General features: G+C 39.4%; 1 protein-coding gene across 1 annotated transcript; it reads left to right on the top strand.

Annotated features, from left to right (window-relative positions):
* The first annotated feature begins 14,728 nt into the window (after window positions 1-14,728).
* LOC109183815 (zinc finger MYM-type protein 1-like) lies at window positions 14,729-17,015 on the top strand. Its single transcript, XM_019333877.1, has 5 exons — window positions 14,729-15,406; window positions 15,520-16,178; window positions 16,567-16,570; window positions 16,762-16,821; window positions 16,923-17,015. The coding sequence occupies exons 1-5, from the start codon at window positions 14,729-14,731 to the stop codon at window positions 17,013-17,015; spliced, it is 1,494 nt and encodes a 497-aa protein (XP_019189422.1).
* Window positions 17,016-20,138: the final 3,123 nt, after the last annotated feature.

Here is a 20,138-nt window from a genome sequence, read left to right as displayed (position 1 = left end):
TTCAGTGTATTTTAGTTGTGTTGATTCTTCGATTTGATGTCTAGAAAAAGAGTTAGAGGAGATATAATTGCTTTAATTCATAATTATCAAATCTACGATTGTAACACCCTCTTTAAAACATGCTATTTAAAAGCCTTAAACATGTAGATAACTGAACTAAACAACAAACACAGCGGAAGACTGAAAGATAGATAGATAGACATAATCCAAAACACGGGGTGTTATGCCACGTTCACCAAAAGGATGAACGTACCGGCAACATCTGCAATGTTTACATCTAAACCCATTGTCTCAAAGTTCTATAACTAAGCTGGCACATAGGCCACAAAATGAAAGGGAGAAGCTATACTAGCAAGCACTAGACCGCGCACTAGTCTAGACATCACCTGAAAGAACACAATAAAACATGGGACGACGCCCGGTCAGCGAACAATGCTGGTAACTCACCAATACACGTGAAATATCATACATAGATAAGATATACATTTGTAAAGCCATTTTCGAAATAGAATACATACATACATACATATATATATATATATATATATATATATATATATATATATATATATATATATATATATATATATATATATATATATATATATATATATAAGTGCAAAACCAAGAGTAATCGTCAACACAAGACTCAACGCTCTCAACAAGAACACGGGAACACATACCAAGACCACAAGGACAACAACAACTCAAAAGGATAAAGACAAGACCAACGGCAGCACATGCCTAGACAACACATGCCTTTGTGACTGCACACGTCACAAGAAGAGAACTCACAACAACGGCTAAACAAGCCCTCGTGACATTACCCATCACGAGTTGATATGTCTTCCTTATGCCCGGTTCCAACCTTATGGCTACCCCCAACCTTATTTCTAGTTCCAACCTTTACCTCCAGGACCCCTATACACCAAGTCCAACCTTTTTCCTCCTGGAACCGTCGTTCCCTCTCCAACAGTCCCTCCAACAAAACCACCAATTTCATAGTAATCGATTGTACTGATCACACATGGCAACACATGCCCTGGATAACACATGTTATCCCAGAAATAAACACGTGAACCTTACACAAAGGTCACAGCTCCATAATCACGTCATGGCCACCACGAGGACCACTGCAATACCTTGGTGACTAGTGTGTCCCATACCACTAATCATGCAATCCAGGTAAAGCCACACACACATCACACCTCAACAGGAATCAATCAACGGATCACAACGAAGATATGAAACCATACTCAATCAAGGAATGGAACACAGTCCAACAACAACAACGATGAATAACACAAGTTATCATCAACCATTAAGAAGGTACAAACAACACACACGCTAGCATTTAAACACCGAACTAGCATGCTTATCAAACGGGTAAACCAAACGTAGTTCCGAAGAACACACAAGACTCATCACGGTTCAACGGAACACAATGTTGAACACTTAGCACGATTCACGACACCAAAACCTACATGAATACCTACCATATAGTTCTAGACATACGAAACATCAAGAAGACACTCAAATAGTTCCACAAAAGAACAACGGGAAGTCAAAAGACCAAATACCCACTCAAAAGAATCACGGGGAACAAATCCCCAATCAACATCACAGCACGTACCCGCGGTAGGCCCACGGGTAGGCCTCTACCCGCGGTTCCGCCCGCGGGTACAGGTTACCCGAAATGTGTACCCCGCGGGTGGGCGGCGGGTTTGACCCCTACCCGCCGTTCCGCCCGCGGGTACACCCTTGTACCACAAATAATCCTTTCGGGGATTTTCAACTCCAAACTCAAATTCAAGTCCAAAACATGCCAAATCTCACCCAATACAACAAAATGACTTGAATCAAAGGAATAACCAAGCAATGGCATACAAGAAACCTAAACACAAGCTTTAGATATTCATTTTCACAAGAAAATGCATAAACACTCACATTTCATAGCAAAATCACATGTAGAATCCAAAAAATATTCACATAGGTAAGCAAAATAGATTTTGTAGAGCATGGGTTACCTCTTGTAGAGTAAAGATTTCACTTTACACCTCAACAAGCTCCTCACTAGGCTCACCTTCCAAACCCAATTCAAGAACATACCAAAAGATCATAAAGATCCTATCTTTAAGAAAAGACACCTTAGATAAAACCAAAAACACAAGATGAACTTAGATCTTACCCTCCTAGATGCCCAAATATATGAAAGGTTGAATCTTGGAAGCAACTCTTGAAGTTTTGGCAAGGCTCCAACTTGGCTTGGAAGAAAAGCTATCTACCTTTTTAGAGAGAAGGTGGAGCTAGATTTTTAGATAGTGTAAGGAAAGAATGAAGGTGGTCTACTAGGTTAGGTTACAATACTAACACCAAGTGAAAGGTCAAGAATACCCTTACTAAAGGAAGTGTAAGGGAATAAGGGAACTCCTTACAAAGCTTAAGGTACAACTTTGACTATGGGGTTGACTAGTCAATTACTAGTCCCCGACTATTGAATTTTCAGGATTTTAGGAATTAAATCACCAATTGAAATAGGATTAATTACTCAATTAATCCCTAAGTTGAATTTGGATTTCGGGGTGTCACATCCTCTCCCCCTTCAAAGAAGCTTCGTCCCCGAAGCTTGGGTACGATGAAATAAAAGCAAACGGTGAAAAGAAACAACATTGTGACAAGAGGTTCAAGAACAAACTCTTTTGGTCAAAACTCAAAAGGATTCACAAGGATTTCAAAGCAAGAAAGAAGGCATACCAAAACAAGGATTGGCAAGAATTTAATAAACAGGTAAATAGAGCATCACGAACTCTAGCCCCAACACAAACACCAACTCCTAGTCAACCACTAAGAACTAAACAGCTAACTCCAAACTCCAACTACTACTAAGCTAACTAAACAACAAAACAACAAGCAAAATGAGCACAAAAGCGAACAACAAACAACCTACAAACTGCAACAACGGCTAAGAAGATACAACAACTAAGAAAAGGTGAACGAGAGAAGAGACTTAAAGATAGGTTGAGGGTTCACAAAGGTAAGACAAGAAAGAAAGATAAGGTGATAGATAAAGGATTTACCGAAAAGGAAGGCTAACTTCACACCGAGCCTAACTCCTGCTCAAAACTAGCCAACGATCTACACAAAACGAGACGGCTCAGCTAAGGAACAAGCCACAAATAGAAACTGACACCACAAGAACCCTAAACTCGATCACTCGGGATCACAGAACCAGGGTTGCATCTTCAACTGATCTCTGCTGACTTCTTCAACCAAGGAACCAAGGTACCCCCACTACTTAACTTGAGCTCGGCATCTGCGTGAACTTGATCTGTCACTTCGGACAAAGGCTTCAACTGCTAGATCCAAAACACGGGTAGGATGAACTTCTCCCTAACTCTTGGGCTAACTTGATGCAGCCTGCCAACTTAACACTTGCATTAGCACACCACTTCCAACTCTCCACCAAGCAACACTTGAAACTTCAAAACTTCCGGTCCGGATGAAAAGGTTCAAAACAGGAACGGTAACAAAGGAGAAAGGTAACTCAGGGGAAAGAAAGCTCACAAGAAGGGATTCGGTTCAACGGAAAGGATTAGAGCGAAAGGTTTGGGTTCAGAAACTCAAGGACCACATTACTTAGGAATAGGATCAAAGTCATCAAAGTTGCAACTTAGGAAATAAGGTTGCCACCTTGCACAGAATCGTTTGAAATGAAGGGTCAAGGAAGAGGTTCGATTCAAAGGGAAAGATCAAGGTGAGAGTTTAGGTTCAACAATTCGATGACCATGTTGATTAAGAAGAAGAGAATTGTAAACGAGGTTACAACTTAGGGAGTAAGGAATCAAAACGAGGTTTTAGGGAGTTGAAAGAATTTCCTCACGGAGGGTATCCGATTTAAAACTCAAGAATAACGTTGATTATGAAGGGAATCAAGATTTTCAAAGTCACTACCGGCGAAGCTCCGGCTTGACGCTGATCACTAAGCTTGCCGAACTGAAAGCTCTCTCCCACGACTCAGACGCAGCTTAACTCTTAGACCTTGCCAGATTCCTTCATAAACCGATGACACCGCCAACTTGCACAAGAGGATTTGGGAAGAAACAAGAACAAGGTTCGGAAGAAAAGGATCACTTGGCAAAAAGGGTGATTGGATTTGTCTAGGGACAAGGAAAGGTTACGGAGGGTCAAGGGTGACTATCGAACAAGCTAACCCCTGAAGCTAACACGCAAGGGAGGGCACAAAGACAAGGGGAGGTGCAACAAAAAGGGTACAAGAGCTTACTTCCACGGTTCCCACTTGCATTTGACTCACGACAGCGGATCTTGTCTACAAGTTGGCCTTTCAAGCATCCACCACGAGTCCGCTTCTTGCCGAAGGTAGAACGTAGCTAACTCCACCTGACGATCCTCCGGGCAAACCACAGCTTCGAAGATCTTGTCAAACATCCGGATCCGCTCGTCCAGCACAACAGGATCTTCTTCACCGGTGAAGATCAAGGGACGGGGGCTTGCGACTTGGCGCACAACGTCGCGATTCTCATTCTGAAGAGGGTGGTTGATGTTGAGGAGGGCGTTGCTCAGCGTCTGGGTGATCCGCGTCAGTTGATGAAGACTTTGAGCTAACTGTTCATTGGTGGCTGCTTCTGAGGACCTTGCACGACGTCTCGATGGTGTCATCCTTGACTTCTACAGAACCAGCACGATAACGGGAAGGACTAAGGGCCCGCACCCTTACCTGGTGCCTTAACTAAAAAAAACCAAAGCTAACAAGAAAACAAAACACAGACACAAAACAGAGAAACAATAAAAAGACAAACAACCTCACCGCGCGTCCTAAAAGTCCTAAGCCTAAACACTTAGATTCTTAAGGTCACTTTAAGGTCTCAAACCACACTTAGCCACTTAGAAAGTCAAGACTTAATCCTCCTAGGCTCTGATACCAACTGTAACACCCCCTTTAAAACATGCTATTTAAAAGCCTTAAACATGCAGATAACTGAACTAAACAATAAACACAACGGAAGACTGAAAGATAGATAGATAGACATAATCCGGAACATGGGGTGTTATGCCACGTTCACCAAAAGGATGAACGCACCGGCAACATCTGCAATGTTTACATCTAAACCCATTGTCTCAAAGTTTTATAACTAAGCTGGCACACAGGCCACAAAACGAAAGGGAGAAGCTATACTAGCAAGCACTAGACCGCGCACTCGTCTAGACATCACCTGAAAGAACACAATAAAACATGGGACGACGCCCGGTCAGCGAACAATGCTGGTAACTCACCAATACACGTGAAATATCATACATAGATAAGATATACATTTGTAAAGCCATTTTCGAAACAGAATACATATATATTTAAGTGCAAAACCAAGAGTAATCGTCAACACAAGACTCAACACTCTCAACAAGAACACGGGAACACATCCCAAGACCACAAGGACAATAACAACTCAAAAGGATAAAGACAAGACCAACGGCAGCACATGTGTAGGCAAGACATGCCTTTGTGACTGCACACGTCACAAGAAGAGAACTCACAACAACGGCTACACAAGCCCTCGTGACATTACCCATCACGAGTTGATATGTCTTCCTTATGCCTGGTTCCAACCTTATGTCTACCCCAACCTTATTTCTAGTTCCAACCTTTACCTCCAGGACCCCTATACACCAAGTCCAACCTTTTTTCCCCCGAGAACCGTCGTTCCTCCTCCAATAGTCCCTCAACAAAACCACCAATTTCATAGTACACGAGGGTACCGATCACACATGGCAATACATGCCCTGGATAACACATGTTATCCCAGAAATAAACACGTGAACCTTACACAAAGGCCACAACTCCATAATCACGTCATGGCCACCACGAGGACCACTGCAATACCTTGGTGACTAGTGTCCCATACCACTAATCGTGCAATCCAGGTAAAAACACACACACATCACATCTCAACAGGAATCAATCAACGGATCACAACGAAGATATGAGACCATACTCAATCAAGGAATGGAACACAGTTCAGCAACAACAACGATGAATAACACAAGTTATCATCAACCATTAAGAAGGTACAAACAACACACACACTAGCATTTAAACACCGAACTAGCATGCTTATCAAACGGGTAAACCAAACGTCGTTCCGAAAAACACACAAGACTCATCACGGTTCAACGGAACACAATGTTGAACACTTAGCACGATTCACGACACCAAAACCTACATGGATACCTACCATATAGTTCTAGACATACGAAACATCAAGAAGACACTCAAATAGTTCCACAAAAGAACAACGGGAAGTCAAAAGACCAAATACCGAGTCAAAAGAATCACGGGGAACAAATCCCCAATCAACATCACAACACGTACCCGCGGGCAGGCCTCTACCCGCGGTTCCGCCCGCGAGTACAGGTTACCCGAAATGTGTACCCTGCGGGTGGGCGACGGGTTGGACCCCTACCCGCCGTTCCGCCCGTGGGTACACCCCTGTACCACAAATAATCCTTTCAGGGATTTTCAACTCCAAACTCAAATTCAAGTCCAAAACATGCCAAATCTCACCCAATACAAGAAAATGACTTGAATCAAAGGAATAGCCAAGCAATGGCATACAAGAACCCTAAACACAAGCTCTAGATATGCATTTTCACAAGACAATGCATAAGCACTCACATTTCATAGCAAAATCACATGTAGAATCCAAGAAATATTCACATAGGTAAGCAAAATAGATTTTGTAGAGCATGGGTTACCTCTTGTAGACTAAAGACTTCACTTTACACCTCAACAAGCTCCTTACTAGGCTCACCTTCCAAACCCACTTCAAGAACGTACCAAAAGATCATAAAGATCCTATCTTTAAGAAAAGACACCTTAAATAATTGTGATTGGTTGACAAAATAATTGTTTAATTGAAGCTCAGCATCGGGCGCTTGCATTTTCCCGTAATTAAATACGGTATTGATAGAAATTGTTGAAAATTATATTTAGATGGGAGCATTGAGTATATACATACACAGGCACAGACGCACACACCAAGTAGTAGTTCAATTTCATACAATTTCAGCTTATGATAAGGATGTATTAAGCAATTGTGAAGTTTCAGTAATTGTTTGAATACGTTATATATTGATAACAAGAAGCAATAATAATTGCAATTAGCTATTACTAATGATTTTAAGCAAAATCGATGATATCATTGCTCTGTATGCAATATTTGCCCCTTTTCTTTCTTTTTTTTAATAAATTAAAATAGTTCTGGCTAAGTTGGTAAATGGTGGTCTCAATGGCTCTGCAGTTGTTGACAATTTGTGATCATGGAAATTAATTTTCTATGTGCTAACAATTCTTGAATGGAACTGCTTTATCACTGTTGCCTTCAAAATGTTTGCCCCCTTCTTCTCTCTGAACACTTAGCTGAGTTTATGTTCCTTCCAAAAGAAGATTATATGCTTCCAAGACAAGAACTCCTGGCCTCCTTAGGTTGCAGCAGATATATAGAAAATTTGTAATGTAGTCACGTGTTTGCAGGGGCTAATAACATTCATCTCAGGCGGTCGAAGAGGCTCAGGGGGTTGACTCCCATTGATGTGCAAGGTAATTTTTGCATATTTTTTTTATTGTTTTTAATTGTGTTTTTCGATTCATTTTGTGTGAAAGTGAGTTTCAGTAATTTATTGACTGTAACCACAAGAGTTTAAATACTCATACAAAGCCAAAAAGAAAGGAACAGTTACACCTGAACCTTAAGACTAGGAAAAACAAATAAACACAAACCAGGAAAAAATAAGAGGTCTAGACTAAATCTTAACACGCCCCCGCAAGATTGAGGCTCCATCAGTGAGCCCAAGCTTGGATCGGAACGCCATAAACTGAGCCAAGCGATTCACTATGAAGGAAATATCCGGCCTTGTGATTGCCAGGTACTGCAAACAACCAATTGCCCAGTGGTAGGTAGTGGAGTCGAACGGCGTGGCATCTGTATGTAAATCAACGGATGAACACATCGGAGTAGACACCGGTTTCGCCACCGTCATAGTAAACTGCTCCAGAATATCGACCACATACTGGCTTTGTGATAAAAACATGCAAGATGTAGTAGACACCAGCTCAACACCTAAAAAATGATGTAAAGGTCCCAAATCCTTCAAAGAGAAGCGGTCTGGTAGCTACCGGATAAAGGCGGCGACGAATGCTTCATTATTTCCTGTTACAATTATGTCATCGACATAGACCAGAAAATACAGAGTGACACCACTGGAGCAATAAACAAACAAGGACGTGTCTGCTACAGATTTCTTAAAACCCATAGAAACTAAAAAATCAGATATATTCAATATACCAAGCCCTCGGGGCCTGTTTTAAACCATAAATCGCTTTCTTTAATCGACAAACATAATCCGGCCGCTGTTCATCAATAAAACCCGCCGGTTGTTGCATGTAGACTTCTTCATAGAGTGTGCCATTCAAGAAGGCATTATTGACATCCAGCTGTCGTAATGCCCAGCCCTGTGACAAAGCTATACTCAAAATGACACGAACAGTAACCGGCTTAACTACTGGACTAAAGGTCTCAAAGTAGTCACGCCCTGGTTCTTGTAGAAAGCCCTTGGCAACCAGTCAGGTTTTGAACCTGTCCACAGAGCCATCGGCCTTGCGCTTCACCCGGAACACCCACTTGCAGCCAACGACATTGTTATTGGCCCGGGGCACTAACTCCCAGGTGCAGTTCCTCACTAACGCAGTAAACTCATCCGTCATAGCAGCCCGCCATAAATCATCTTTCAAAGCATGGTTGACAGTGCGCGGTTCCAAGGAAGAAGCAACAGGATGTGAATTCGTGAGATTGACAAACTTATCTCCATAATACCTGGGATTCGGTCGCCGCGGCCTAGTGGACCTCCGCACCAGGACAACCCCCACCTGTTGATCAACCGAGGACGTTACCATAGAGTCCACGGAACCAGCAACTGACATTGCCGCCTCAGCAGATGCGAACTCTACCAGCCCCTCTCGTTGCCGATGATCTTCAACCGGCAGAGATGCTGCAGCCGGTGAGTCAGGCGTTGAGGACTGTCCAGTGGGCATGGCGAATACAGACGACTCCGAACCAGTGGGCTGCAGCGCTGGGTGAAGCTGCAACGCACCACCAGTCGACGCGCCTGTCAGAGCCTCCACAGGCAGCGCTGGTTGAGTCGTGGTGGGTGAGGAAGCCGCAGTTGAGACCGACATTGTAGCCATGGGTGGGAAAGAGCTGGCACAGCGAGTCTCTAGTGGCTGTAGACAAACAGTACCTGCATCGCAATATACAGGGGAAGGTAGAGGTTCATCCGAACTCAAATACTGGGGCGCAGATGAGAGTCCAGAAGCTACTAAGTCACGATAGGGAAATTCATTAGTAACAAACGTAACATGACGCAAGACATATATTCGACCACTACTGACTTCTAAACATTTATATGCAGATTGACTCAAGGAATATCCCAGGAAGACACACGGTAGGGATTTAGGACCCAACTTTGCTGGAAAATAAGGCTTTAGCCAGGGATAACACAAACATCCAAACGGCCGTATTTTTCTATAGTTGGGTTGTTTCTGAAATAATTTTGCATATGGTGTGGACCGACAACCGAGACAATCTTATAATTAAAGAAATTCTCGACCATACGTTTAAACTGACAAAACGTACTGTAGACATCTTATTTGAGTTTGAGGGGAAACAACCATACATACCTAGTGTAGTGGTCGACAAAATTGACATAATACTTAAACTCTTCAACCGAAGTCGTTGACGAGCTCCACACATCTGTGTAAACCAATTGCAACGGACGGGTACTAGACATTGATCTAAAGGAAAATGGAATTTTGTGACTTTCATTGATGTGACAAGAGGTACACGCAAACATTTTAAGTTCGTCAGGCTTAAAATATACATTATTATTTCTAAGCAAACGAGCCAGAATATTTGAACTAGGGTGACCAAACTGATGATGCCAGCGTGACAAAGAGGACTTGGTGGTTATATTCACTTGAAACCGTTGAGCTGGGAAGCTGTAGACATCACTCACGACCGGACCCTGTACGAGAGGAGTTCCCGATTACCGATCCTTGACAACAAAATTCGTGTCAAAGAATTCAACCGAGACAGAGTTAGTCTTACACAACTTTGAAACTGAAATAAGATTTTGTTGGAGACTAGGAACGCACAATACATTAGACAACAGAAGTGACCGACTAGTTGAAGGAATTGAAACTGACCCAGTATGTGAGATTCGGAGTGACTTACCATCACCCAGCATTACCTCATCAGGCCCGGTGTAGTCCGACAGTAAGTGTAGGGACATGGCATCATTCACTGTGTGATGCGAGGCCCCTGTGTCCATGAGCCACGATTGTGCGGGCGGAGTCGTGGTAGAAGTAGTATGAACCGTAGGGGATTGACGCCCGATACCATGCGGCTCGAGTACTGCCACATTATTTTCTTTTAGAAATTTGGCTAGCTTCCTGCAAAATTTTGTGTCGTGCCCAGGATAGTCACAGTAATTGCAGTATCTTGCTGGCCTGTTCCCAAAAGACCGTGACTGGTTATGGCGGCCCCCTAAAGACATGAAGCCACCTCGGCCTCGCCGATTGGTGTTTTGTGGGTCAGCCGAGCCATTAAAACGCCGTTGAGTAGCGTTAGCAGTCGGCATATGAATTTGGGAGGCTGTTTCACTATCTTTCAACAACCTCTCGTAGTCGGTGAGCACGTCATGCAGTTCACCAAATGAAACAGGATCTGTGCGTACCCGCAGAACTGCCACAATCGGGTTGTATTCATCGCCCAGTTGCGTGAATATATGCACTACGAGGTCTTCTTCAGCGACAGGGCTTTGAGCAAGGGCCAGGTCATCGGCAATGGCTCGAATATCCCTCATATACGACTCAGTTGACTCGGTTGGCCTTGGGGTTTTTGGCTAGTTTCGCTTTCAACGAAACTACTCGACTCCGAGACGTAGCGGCACAATTAGTGGACAGACGAGTCTACGCATCATGCGCAGAGGTGGCAAACGAAATGACCGGTTGCAGCACATCGGAGAGACTACCCAAGATCGCGCTGAGAATAATCTGGTCCTGTATGAACCAATTGGTGTAGGCCGGATTCAACGCAATGCGAGCTGCATCGGAATACTTAGCCGGGGCAGCTGTGGAACCGGTAACATAGCCAAGCAGGTCAAGGCCGATAAGAGTGGATTCAACCTGCTTCTTCCAAATCGGAAAATTGGCTAAGGTAAGTTTGATTGGGAGGTGGGTGGTGGCATGAACATGAACGATATTTGAGGTAGTGGAAGCAGCCATGGGAAATTAAAGAGAGGGGGGTGAAAAAAAAATTGATTATTTTCTCGTTAGAGTAATGGTTGTGATACCATGTGTGAAAGTGAGTTTCAGTAATTTATTGATTGTAACCACAAGAGTTTAAATACTCATACAAAGCCAAAAAGAAAGGAACAATTACACCTGAACCTTAAGACTAGGAAAAACAAATAAACACAAACCAGGAAAAAATAAGAGGCCTAGACTAAATCTTAACACATTTGAGGGGGGGGGGGGGTTTACATTTTTTGTATTTAGGGTTGGGGGATGTTTCCGACGGGGGTTTTGGACGGGTGCGAGTCTGGGCAGCGGTGGGTGGCTGCGGTAGGTAGTAGTCCTGGCGTGTCCGAGTGGTGGGGTGGGGAGTGGTCTCTTGAGGTATCCGGTCCGACTGTTTGCATGTCGCGGTGACGGGGGCTTATTTTTTGTTTTTGTTTTTTTTTCCTTTTTTTTTTCGAGTTATGGTTGGTGGTCGGGGTGGGTTTTCTGGTTCGGCGTTTCGACCAAGGGAGGGGGTGTAGTTTGCAGGGTTGTTAGTTAACATTATACTCGGTTCCGCCATATTATTAATGATGTTTGATCAAATTTTTCATGAGTCATTCATTTTGCTGTCAAGTAAACTTATTAACGGTTTTCACGTTCACATTAGTTATTAAAGCTTTTGGAAATGTTTTTTGTATTTCTCTTTTGACATCTACTAAAAATTTGGCAAGACCTCTTCTAAGTTTAGGGTGCATATGTGTAGTATGGTTGGTGCATTGGTGAATTAGGTGTGTGCATATGATTTCGACGGTGGTGTGTGCATAGGTGTGAGATATCAATTTGTGGTATGTGTCCTGATAACTAAAGTGTCAAGATGCAAGATATAGAATCTTAAGTTGATTGATGTAAAAAAAAAATGAACGAATTCTAATGAATTCAGGAATGCAATGCCCAGATGAATCAACTCCCAATATGCACAAGTGAAATTCCTTGTCATTGTTAAATGTCAAATATAGGAGATTTTTTTTCTTTTTCAAAGCAGAGTTGTAGGTTTGGCATCAATGGTTTTGCAGGCTTGGGAGAGTTTCAGTAGAATGTGTAGCTTTGAAATCCTTTGATCAAGTTGAGGGGGGTAAATCTTGGGTTTACCATGGTTCACCAATTGACTAATGTGTGTATACTCCATATTTCTTTATTGCATGTTTCTTTAACTTAATCCATTTACTTAGTGAAGTATCATAATTCAAGGAGGTGGACCTCTCAAATTCCTTAATTCTCATTGACTTCATTGTATGCTAAGGATGAAATTGGGGAATCATTGAGATTAAGTTGTCGGCCAAGATATGATTTTGTTGACATGGCGTGTGTGCATAGTCGTTGCACATATTTATTTATGCATATTCGTAATGTAATCCTTCAGCGTAATATATACATTTAACTCTAGCATCTATTTACTTTGTTTACTTGTTATCTTCGTTTAGTTTAATTGTTCTGTGGACTCTTTCAGCATAACGCACACATCTAACACCGAGAATGCACACACACGGTCATTACACTCCTTCGCTCAGTGAAATGCACACTCAGTTAATCGCTCATGCACACACCACCCTACAATGGTGTGCCCAGAGTTATTAATTGTTACACTATTCATTAGTGACTTCCCAGCCCTACAGTATTTTGCACACGCCCAGATGAAGTAACGCACTCATCCAAATCGTCAAAATCTAGATGTGTGCGCTAAAGTTGGTGGGTGTGTGCTTAGCTGCATGAATACACGCTCACACTAAATAACAATTTTTTTAGTTCATTAAAAACAAATAAAAAAATAACAACGGCATGCTAAAGTCCATGGCTCATTAACTAACACATGCCATACAACACCCATGCACACATCACTGTGATTCGCACACCTAACTACACACCTATCTTTTCCTTCGCTTATGTTTCCTTACTACATTTAGTTGTGTACCCTACTACTCATTGAAGTTATTTTGATAGTGTTAGATGCTCCCAAGGTGGAGGAAATGGAAGCCCAATCAAGAGAACAAGTCTTCATGATCTGTATGAGAAGCATGTCACCCTGTTACAGATCTAATTCCATTGATTGAGAGCGGTGTCAGAGGCATTACCAGCAATCTTGCAGTAAAGTGCTTCCTTGCTAATTTCTTTGACACGAACTTCCCCTCTTCCATTATTGAATTATTGATTTATGAATGTGAGTTTGAGGCTTTGAGTAGTTTTTCGGCAGTATGGTAGAAAGTCAAAAATGCATAATTAATTTATCCATAATGCTTAATGCCTTATTGAGTTATTGGTAATGCTTTTAGTCTTTTAGACGGCTAAGTGAGGCAGTGAGAGTCTGCCTAATTTATCCATTATGCTTAATGCCTTATTGAGTTATTGATAATGCTTTTAGTCTTTTAGACTTGCTAAGTGAGGCAGTGAGAGTCTGCCTAATTTGTGAGGCAGTGAGAGTTTACCTAATTTGTGAGGCAATGATTAATTTTTCTAATTTTCTGAGGTAATGAGACTTGCTTAAGCCAAAAATGCATAATAATTTTTCTAATTTTGTTCTTGTTCTAATTTTCCTAAATCTTAGTTATATTGTATTTTATTGGTTCAGTTATGAAAAAATTTTCAAAAGAAAATCAACTTTTGGGGATTCGTCTAGTCAAAGTAGTGGCGAAGTGTCAAATACAAGGCCTCGTATTGAAGTTAACATAGCTGAAATTGAAGTTGATCCGAGTAAAAGGAAAAATATATATGAATATCATATCAATGATAAAGATATTGTGCGGAGACGATATCTACAAATGGGTCCTTGTCAACCAAAAAATCATGTATTTCTTACTAGAGTGATTACCGGTGCTAATAGAAGATTTAATCCTAAATGGTTTGAAGTTTATAGCAATTGGTTGGAGTATAGTGTATCGGAAGATGCAGCATATTGTTTATGTTGTTATCTATTCAAAGATGAAAGTAGTGGACAACAAGCTGGGGGAGAGTCATTTGTTACAGAAGGATTCAACAATTGGAAAAAAGGACTGGAAAGGTTGCGTGCACATGTTGGTAATCATAATAGTGTTCAAGCAAGGAACGTACAAGCTTGTCGAGATTTAATGACTCAAGAGCAACACTTACAAGTTTGTGTATCAAAACACTCGGAGCAATCGAAACAAGATTACTGTGTTTGATTGACTTCATTAGTTAAATGCATCCAGTTACTTTTAAAGGCAAAGATTTGCTTTTCGTGGAAATGATGAAAGCTACGACTCTCTTAATAGGGGAAACTTCCTTGAAGTCTTAAAGTTTCTTGCAGATAATAATGAAGATGTTGCCAAAGTAGTGATGTGAAATGCACCTGAAAATCACCAAATCATGACTTCTCCTTGCATTCAAAAAGATATAGTTAATGCAATTGTAAGTGAGACAACTGAAATGATAATCAATGATCTTGGTGGAGAATTATTTGCAATAATAGTTGATGAGTCAAGAGATATATCAGTGAAAGAGCAAATGATTGTGTTTATTCGGTATGTGGATTCAAGTGGGCATATTATTGAGCGTCTTCTTGGAATTACTCATGTTCGTGATACTACATCTATGTATCTTAAAGTAGCAGTTGAAGATCTTCTAACAAGACATGGATTAAGCATTTCAAGAATACGAGGCCAAGGCTATGATGGAGCAAGTAATATGCAAGTTGAGTTCAATGGTCTTAGGACTTTGATACAGAATGAGAATCCAAGTGCTTTTTATGTTCATTGTTTTGCTCATCAACTACAACTAGCACTTGTGGGTGTTGCAAAGGAAAATAATGATGTTGGAGATTTTTTTGTCATTGTCTCGCAATTGTGCAATATTGTATGTGTTTCATGTAAGCGCAGGGATAGCTTACGAGACAAACAATTAAAGATGTTGATTGATTCAATTTCTGCTGATACAATTGAAATGGGAATTGGTTTGAATCAAGAAGCAGTTTTACAACGGCCTAGTGATACACGTTGGGGATCTCATTATGGTGCACTTGTGAGCATTCTGAAATTATTTTCTCCAGTGAGTGATGTTCTTGACGAAATAATGCAAGATCCAAAACAAAAGCTAGAAGCATTTAGAGTATTGAAGAATGTTCTATGTTTTGATTTTGTATTCTTTTGCACTTAATGAAGGATGTTTTAGGAATTACTAATGACTTGTCACAGGCATTGCAGAAGAAAGATCAAAACATTGTGAATGCCATGAGACTAGTTGATGCCTCAACACAAAGATTGCAAATGATGAGAGATGATGGGTGGGAAGCTCTTTTACAAGAAGTTTCACTATTTTGCAAAAAGCATGCAATTCCCATACCTAATATGGATGAAGTTTATGTAGTTCCTGGAAGACCTCGTCGTAATATTGAAGAAAGAACTCATCTTCATAGATACCGTGTCGAACGGTTTTGTGTGGTCTTAGATCTACAATTCCAAGAGCTAAACAACCGTTTCAATGAGAAGAATACAGAGTTGCTCTTATGCGTGGCATGTTTTGATCCAAGGGATTCATTTGCTATGTTTGATAAGGATAAGTTAATTCGATTGGCACAGTTCTATCCAAATGATTTTTCTGATATTGAACTTGAAGTACTAGATAACCAACTACAGACTTATTTTATTGATGTAAATTCTGATCCTGATTTCTCTAAATTGGATGGTATTGATGAATTAGCTCAGAAAATGGTGGAAACGAGAAGACATTTGGACTATACGTTTGTGTATTTGCTTCTAAAGTTGTCTTTGATTCTACCGGTTGCAACTGCTAGTGTGGAAAGAGCATTTTCTGCTATGAAGTTAATTAAGACATCTTTACGCAACCGGATGAGTGATGATTTATTACATGATTGCTTAGTGCCGACGTGCCGTAGGTTGAAAACGATATTTTTGATCAAGTTTCAAATGAAGCAATTTTACAGTGATTTCAAAATATGAGAGAGCGTAGAGGACTATTACATCGTAGTTTATCATAAACTTTGTATGGTAATTTATAATGTATTTTGATTTTAACAATTGTATTCGTATTTGATATTTTGTATTTGAACCTTGTATTTGAACATTTTTAAGTTTACGTTGTCTTTGCTTCTTCGCCCCCACTCAACAAAAATCCTGGCTCCATCCCTGATTGGCTGTTCGTCTAGATGATTATTTTTCTGTAAAAGTTAATTTCTTTATTGGTTGTAGGCTTGTAGCATGAGAAAGGAAAAAGTTGGCTTTTTGAAATTTGTTTAATGTTTGCCTTTGTTTTCTCAATTTCCTTGCTGTAAAGTAGTTATTTATGTCTTCCTTCTTAAAACAGAACTGACAGAGATTTCAAGTTATAGGTTGACCTTAGAAAAATGAATCTCTGATTTCATGTTTTGCTATTCACTTCTTTAGAAAAACTATGAGCCTCTGATCATGTTCAAGTCCCTTCTGGCTTATGTTCAGCTTCTATGTGTAATTGATATTATACACTATAATTTTTGTGCTGGGTAATTTATCTCATTATCTGGGTTCTCATATCTTTTCCTTCGCTTCTGTTTCTTTACTGCATTTAGTTGTGTACTCAACTACTCATTGAAGTTATTTTGATATTGTTAGATGCTCCAAAGGTGGAGGAAATGGAAGCCTTCGATCCTGGCTCAGGATGAACGCTGGCCAATCAAGAGAACAAGTCTTCATGATCTGTACGAGAAGCGTGTCGCCCTGTTACATATCTAATTCCATTGATTGAGAGCGGTGTCAGAGGCGTTACCAGCAATCCTGCAGTAAAGTGCTTCCTTGCTAATTTCTTTGACATGAACTTCCCCTCTTCCATTATTGATTTATGAATGTGAGTTTGAGGCTTTGAAGTTACGTTTGTGTATTTGCTTCTAAAGTTGTCTTTGATCCTACTGGTAGCAACTGCTAGTGTGGAAAGAGCATTTTCTGCTATGAAGTTAATCAAGACATCTTTACGCAACCGGATGAGTGATGATTTATTACATGATTGCTTAGTGTCGTATGTTGAAAAAGATATTTTTGATCAAGTTTCAAATGAAGCAATTCTATAGCGATTTCAAAATATGAGAGAGCGTAGAGGTGTATTACCTCGTAGTTTATCATAAACTTTGTATGTTAATTTATAATGTATTTTGATTTTAACAATTGTATTCGTATTTGATATTTTGTATTTGAACCATGTATTTGAACATTTTTAAGTTTACGTTGTCTTTGCTTCTTCGCCCCCACTCTACAAAAATTCTGACTCCGTCCCTATATATATATATATATATATATATATATATAATATATATATATATATATATATATATATATATATATATATATATATATATATTATATATATATATATATATATATATATATATATATATATATATATATATATATATATATATATATATATATATAGAGGGTTGAGTTCAAATGAGGACAACAATATGTAGATGACTGTGAGGACAAATAATAGGCACACAACAAATTAATACCAGGCACACAACTTAATACATAATGGCACACAAGAATAAATGTAAACATCAAGTTTCGAACCCAGGCTCTATAAATTAACAAATCTAGCACGCGACATACAAACTGTGGCACACGACTGCATGCGGTCATGCACACGACATACCGGCTAATGGCACACACTACATCTGTCCTCACAATCCTCTATAATATACTTGTCCTCATTTGAATACACATCTATATATATATATATATATATATATATATATATATATATATATATATATATATATATATATATATATATATATATATATATATATATATATATATGGAAGGGATCAGGTGCATTTGTGGCTTCCCGTGCGGATGTGCGGTGGATTAATGTGCGTGAGGTTTATACTTAATGTGCGTGAGATTTGTACTCAATGTGCCTGAGATTTGTACTTAATGTGCGTCATGTTAATATGCGTGAGTTTTGTACTTAATGTGCCTGAGTATTGTGTTTAATGTGCGTGAGATTTGTGCTTAATGTGCGTGAGTATTTCAGAATTACGAGCTCAGAAGGAAGCAGAACAGAAACTCACGCACATTAACGTCCAAGCTTCTTGTTACTTCTTCCTCCAATTTGGCCATGGATTCTGGATTATTAGCTACATTCAGTCCAGTTGAATGTTTATATAGATGACGCACGCACAGTAAAATTTGCAGAGCAGCTAAGTGTGGATTTCTGTTGTATTATTCCCATAATTCTTAACCACCATAGCCCGCCTCCGCATCATCATCATCAGGGAGGGGGCAATGGCTACTGGGGATGGGAAAGAAGCTGACATCAATATTTTCTGCTGCATTTTACACATTCACGCACATTAAGTACAAATCTCAGACACATTAAGCACAACACTCACGCACATTAATCCACCGCACATCCGCACGGGAACCTTTCACTATATATATATATATATATATATATATATATATATATATATATATATATATATAAAGGATACATGTGAGCTGACTCAATTTTTATTAAAATTAGAAATTCAAGTGACTTGTAATACTATCATATCCAGTGTGTATTTCTTCATGAAAAATTGTACACTCATATTTCAGTCTTCAATAGTGGTCTCTGCGAGTGGTTGAACATTCTTCCGATGGCTGGCTAAGGGTGGAGTCAAGATTCGGGCTCAAGGTCGAATTCAATGAATATTCTATTATTCAAAAAAGAATTCTTAAATGAAATGAATAGTCTATTCATAATAGAGGGGTGTGGATAGAATCGAAAATGAAGATCTAGGACGGGAGTCTTATCCAATATACTGAAATTACTTCAATTTGAAATCTAGTTTAGAAATCGTTGTGTTCCTTTTTTATTTCTTTCATTTCGAATTTCATTTACAAATTGAAATTCATTTTCAATTTATTTAGTAACTTCTATTTTTTTCCTTTCTTTGTTTTGAATTGAAAATAGAAGAGTTGAGTCAATCAAAAATATAAAGGAGGTTCATGGCCAAGAGTAAAGATGTACGAGTGGCGGTGATTTTGGAATGTACCAGTTGTGTTCGAAACGGTGTTAATAAGGTATCAACGGGCATTTCCAGATATATTACTCAAAAGAACCGGCACAATACGCCTAATCCATTAGAATTGAAAAAATTTTGTCCCTATTGTTACAAACATACGATTCATGGAGAGATCAAAAAATAAATTGGTCTTTCTTTCAAACAACACAAATAAACTTCACTAAGAAGATTGTATGCCACAAGCTCAATTGAGAAAAATATTTTTCAGAAAATGAGTCATTTTCCAAAAAATATTTTAATTTTTGATGTTTGGATACACAACGGAAAATTGTCTTTGTGTGTTTGGTTCATTTTCTAAAAAATGAGTAGAAAATTGGTAAAAATTGTATACTTTAATATTTTAATTATTTGATATTTTTTATAAAAAAAATCCTCTTGTGAATAGCACTCATTAAGCCTTATGGATAATTTTAAATGTCTTTATATATATATATATATATATATATATATATATATATATATATATATATATATATATATATATATATATATATATATATATATATATATATATATATATATATATAGGTAATCGGTTCTGGTGCGGTTGTGCGGTTTAGTCTGAGCCATTTATCTCGCTTAAATCAACATCCAAGATTACCAAAATTAAAATAAAAAAACGCGGTGGCAATTTGATATTTTTTGCATCTAGGTCAAAATTAAGGTGAGTGATTTTGTGATTAAGGTGCGTGAGTTTTGTGCTTAAGGTGCGTGGGTGTT

This window comes from Ipomoea nil, unplaced genomic scaffold (assembly GCF_001879475.1).
Source record: "Ipomoea nil cultivar Tokyo-kokei standard unplaced genomic scaffold, Asagao_1.1 scaffold1179, whole genome shotgun sequence".
NCBI classification, from domain to species: Eukaryota; Viridiplantae; Streptophyta; class Magnoliopsida; order Solanales; family Convolvulaceae; genus Ipomoea; species Ipomoea nil.
The sequence above is the reverse complement of the archived record's forward strand: the minus strand, read 5'-3'. Positions and strand labels throughout refer to the sequence as shown.

Bases quoted from the DNA above. Each gene is read 5' to 3' on its own strand.
- LOC109183815 (XM_019333877.1), top strand. From the start codon at position 14,729: ATGACTTCTCCTTGCATTCAAAAAGATATAGTTAATGCAATTGTAAGT. The intron at 15,407-15,519 runs GTGAGTGATGTT...CACTTAATGAAG, and splicing joins TTCTGAAATTATTTTCTCCA to GATGTTTTAGGAATTACTAA. The intron at 16,822-16,922 runs GTAATTGATATT...TACTGCATTTAG, and splicing joins CTTATGTTCAGCTTCTATGT to TTGTGTACTCAACTACTCAT.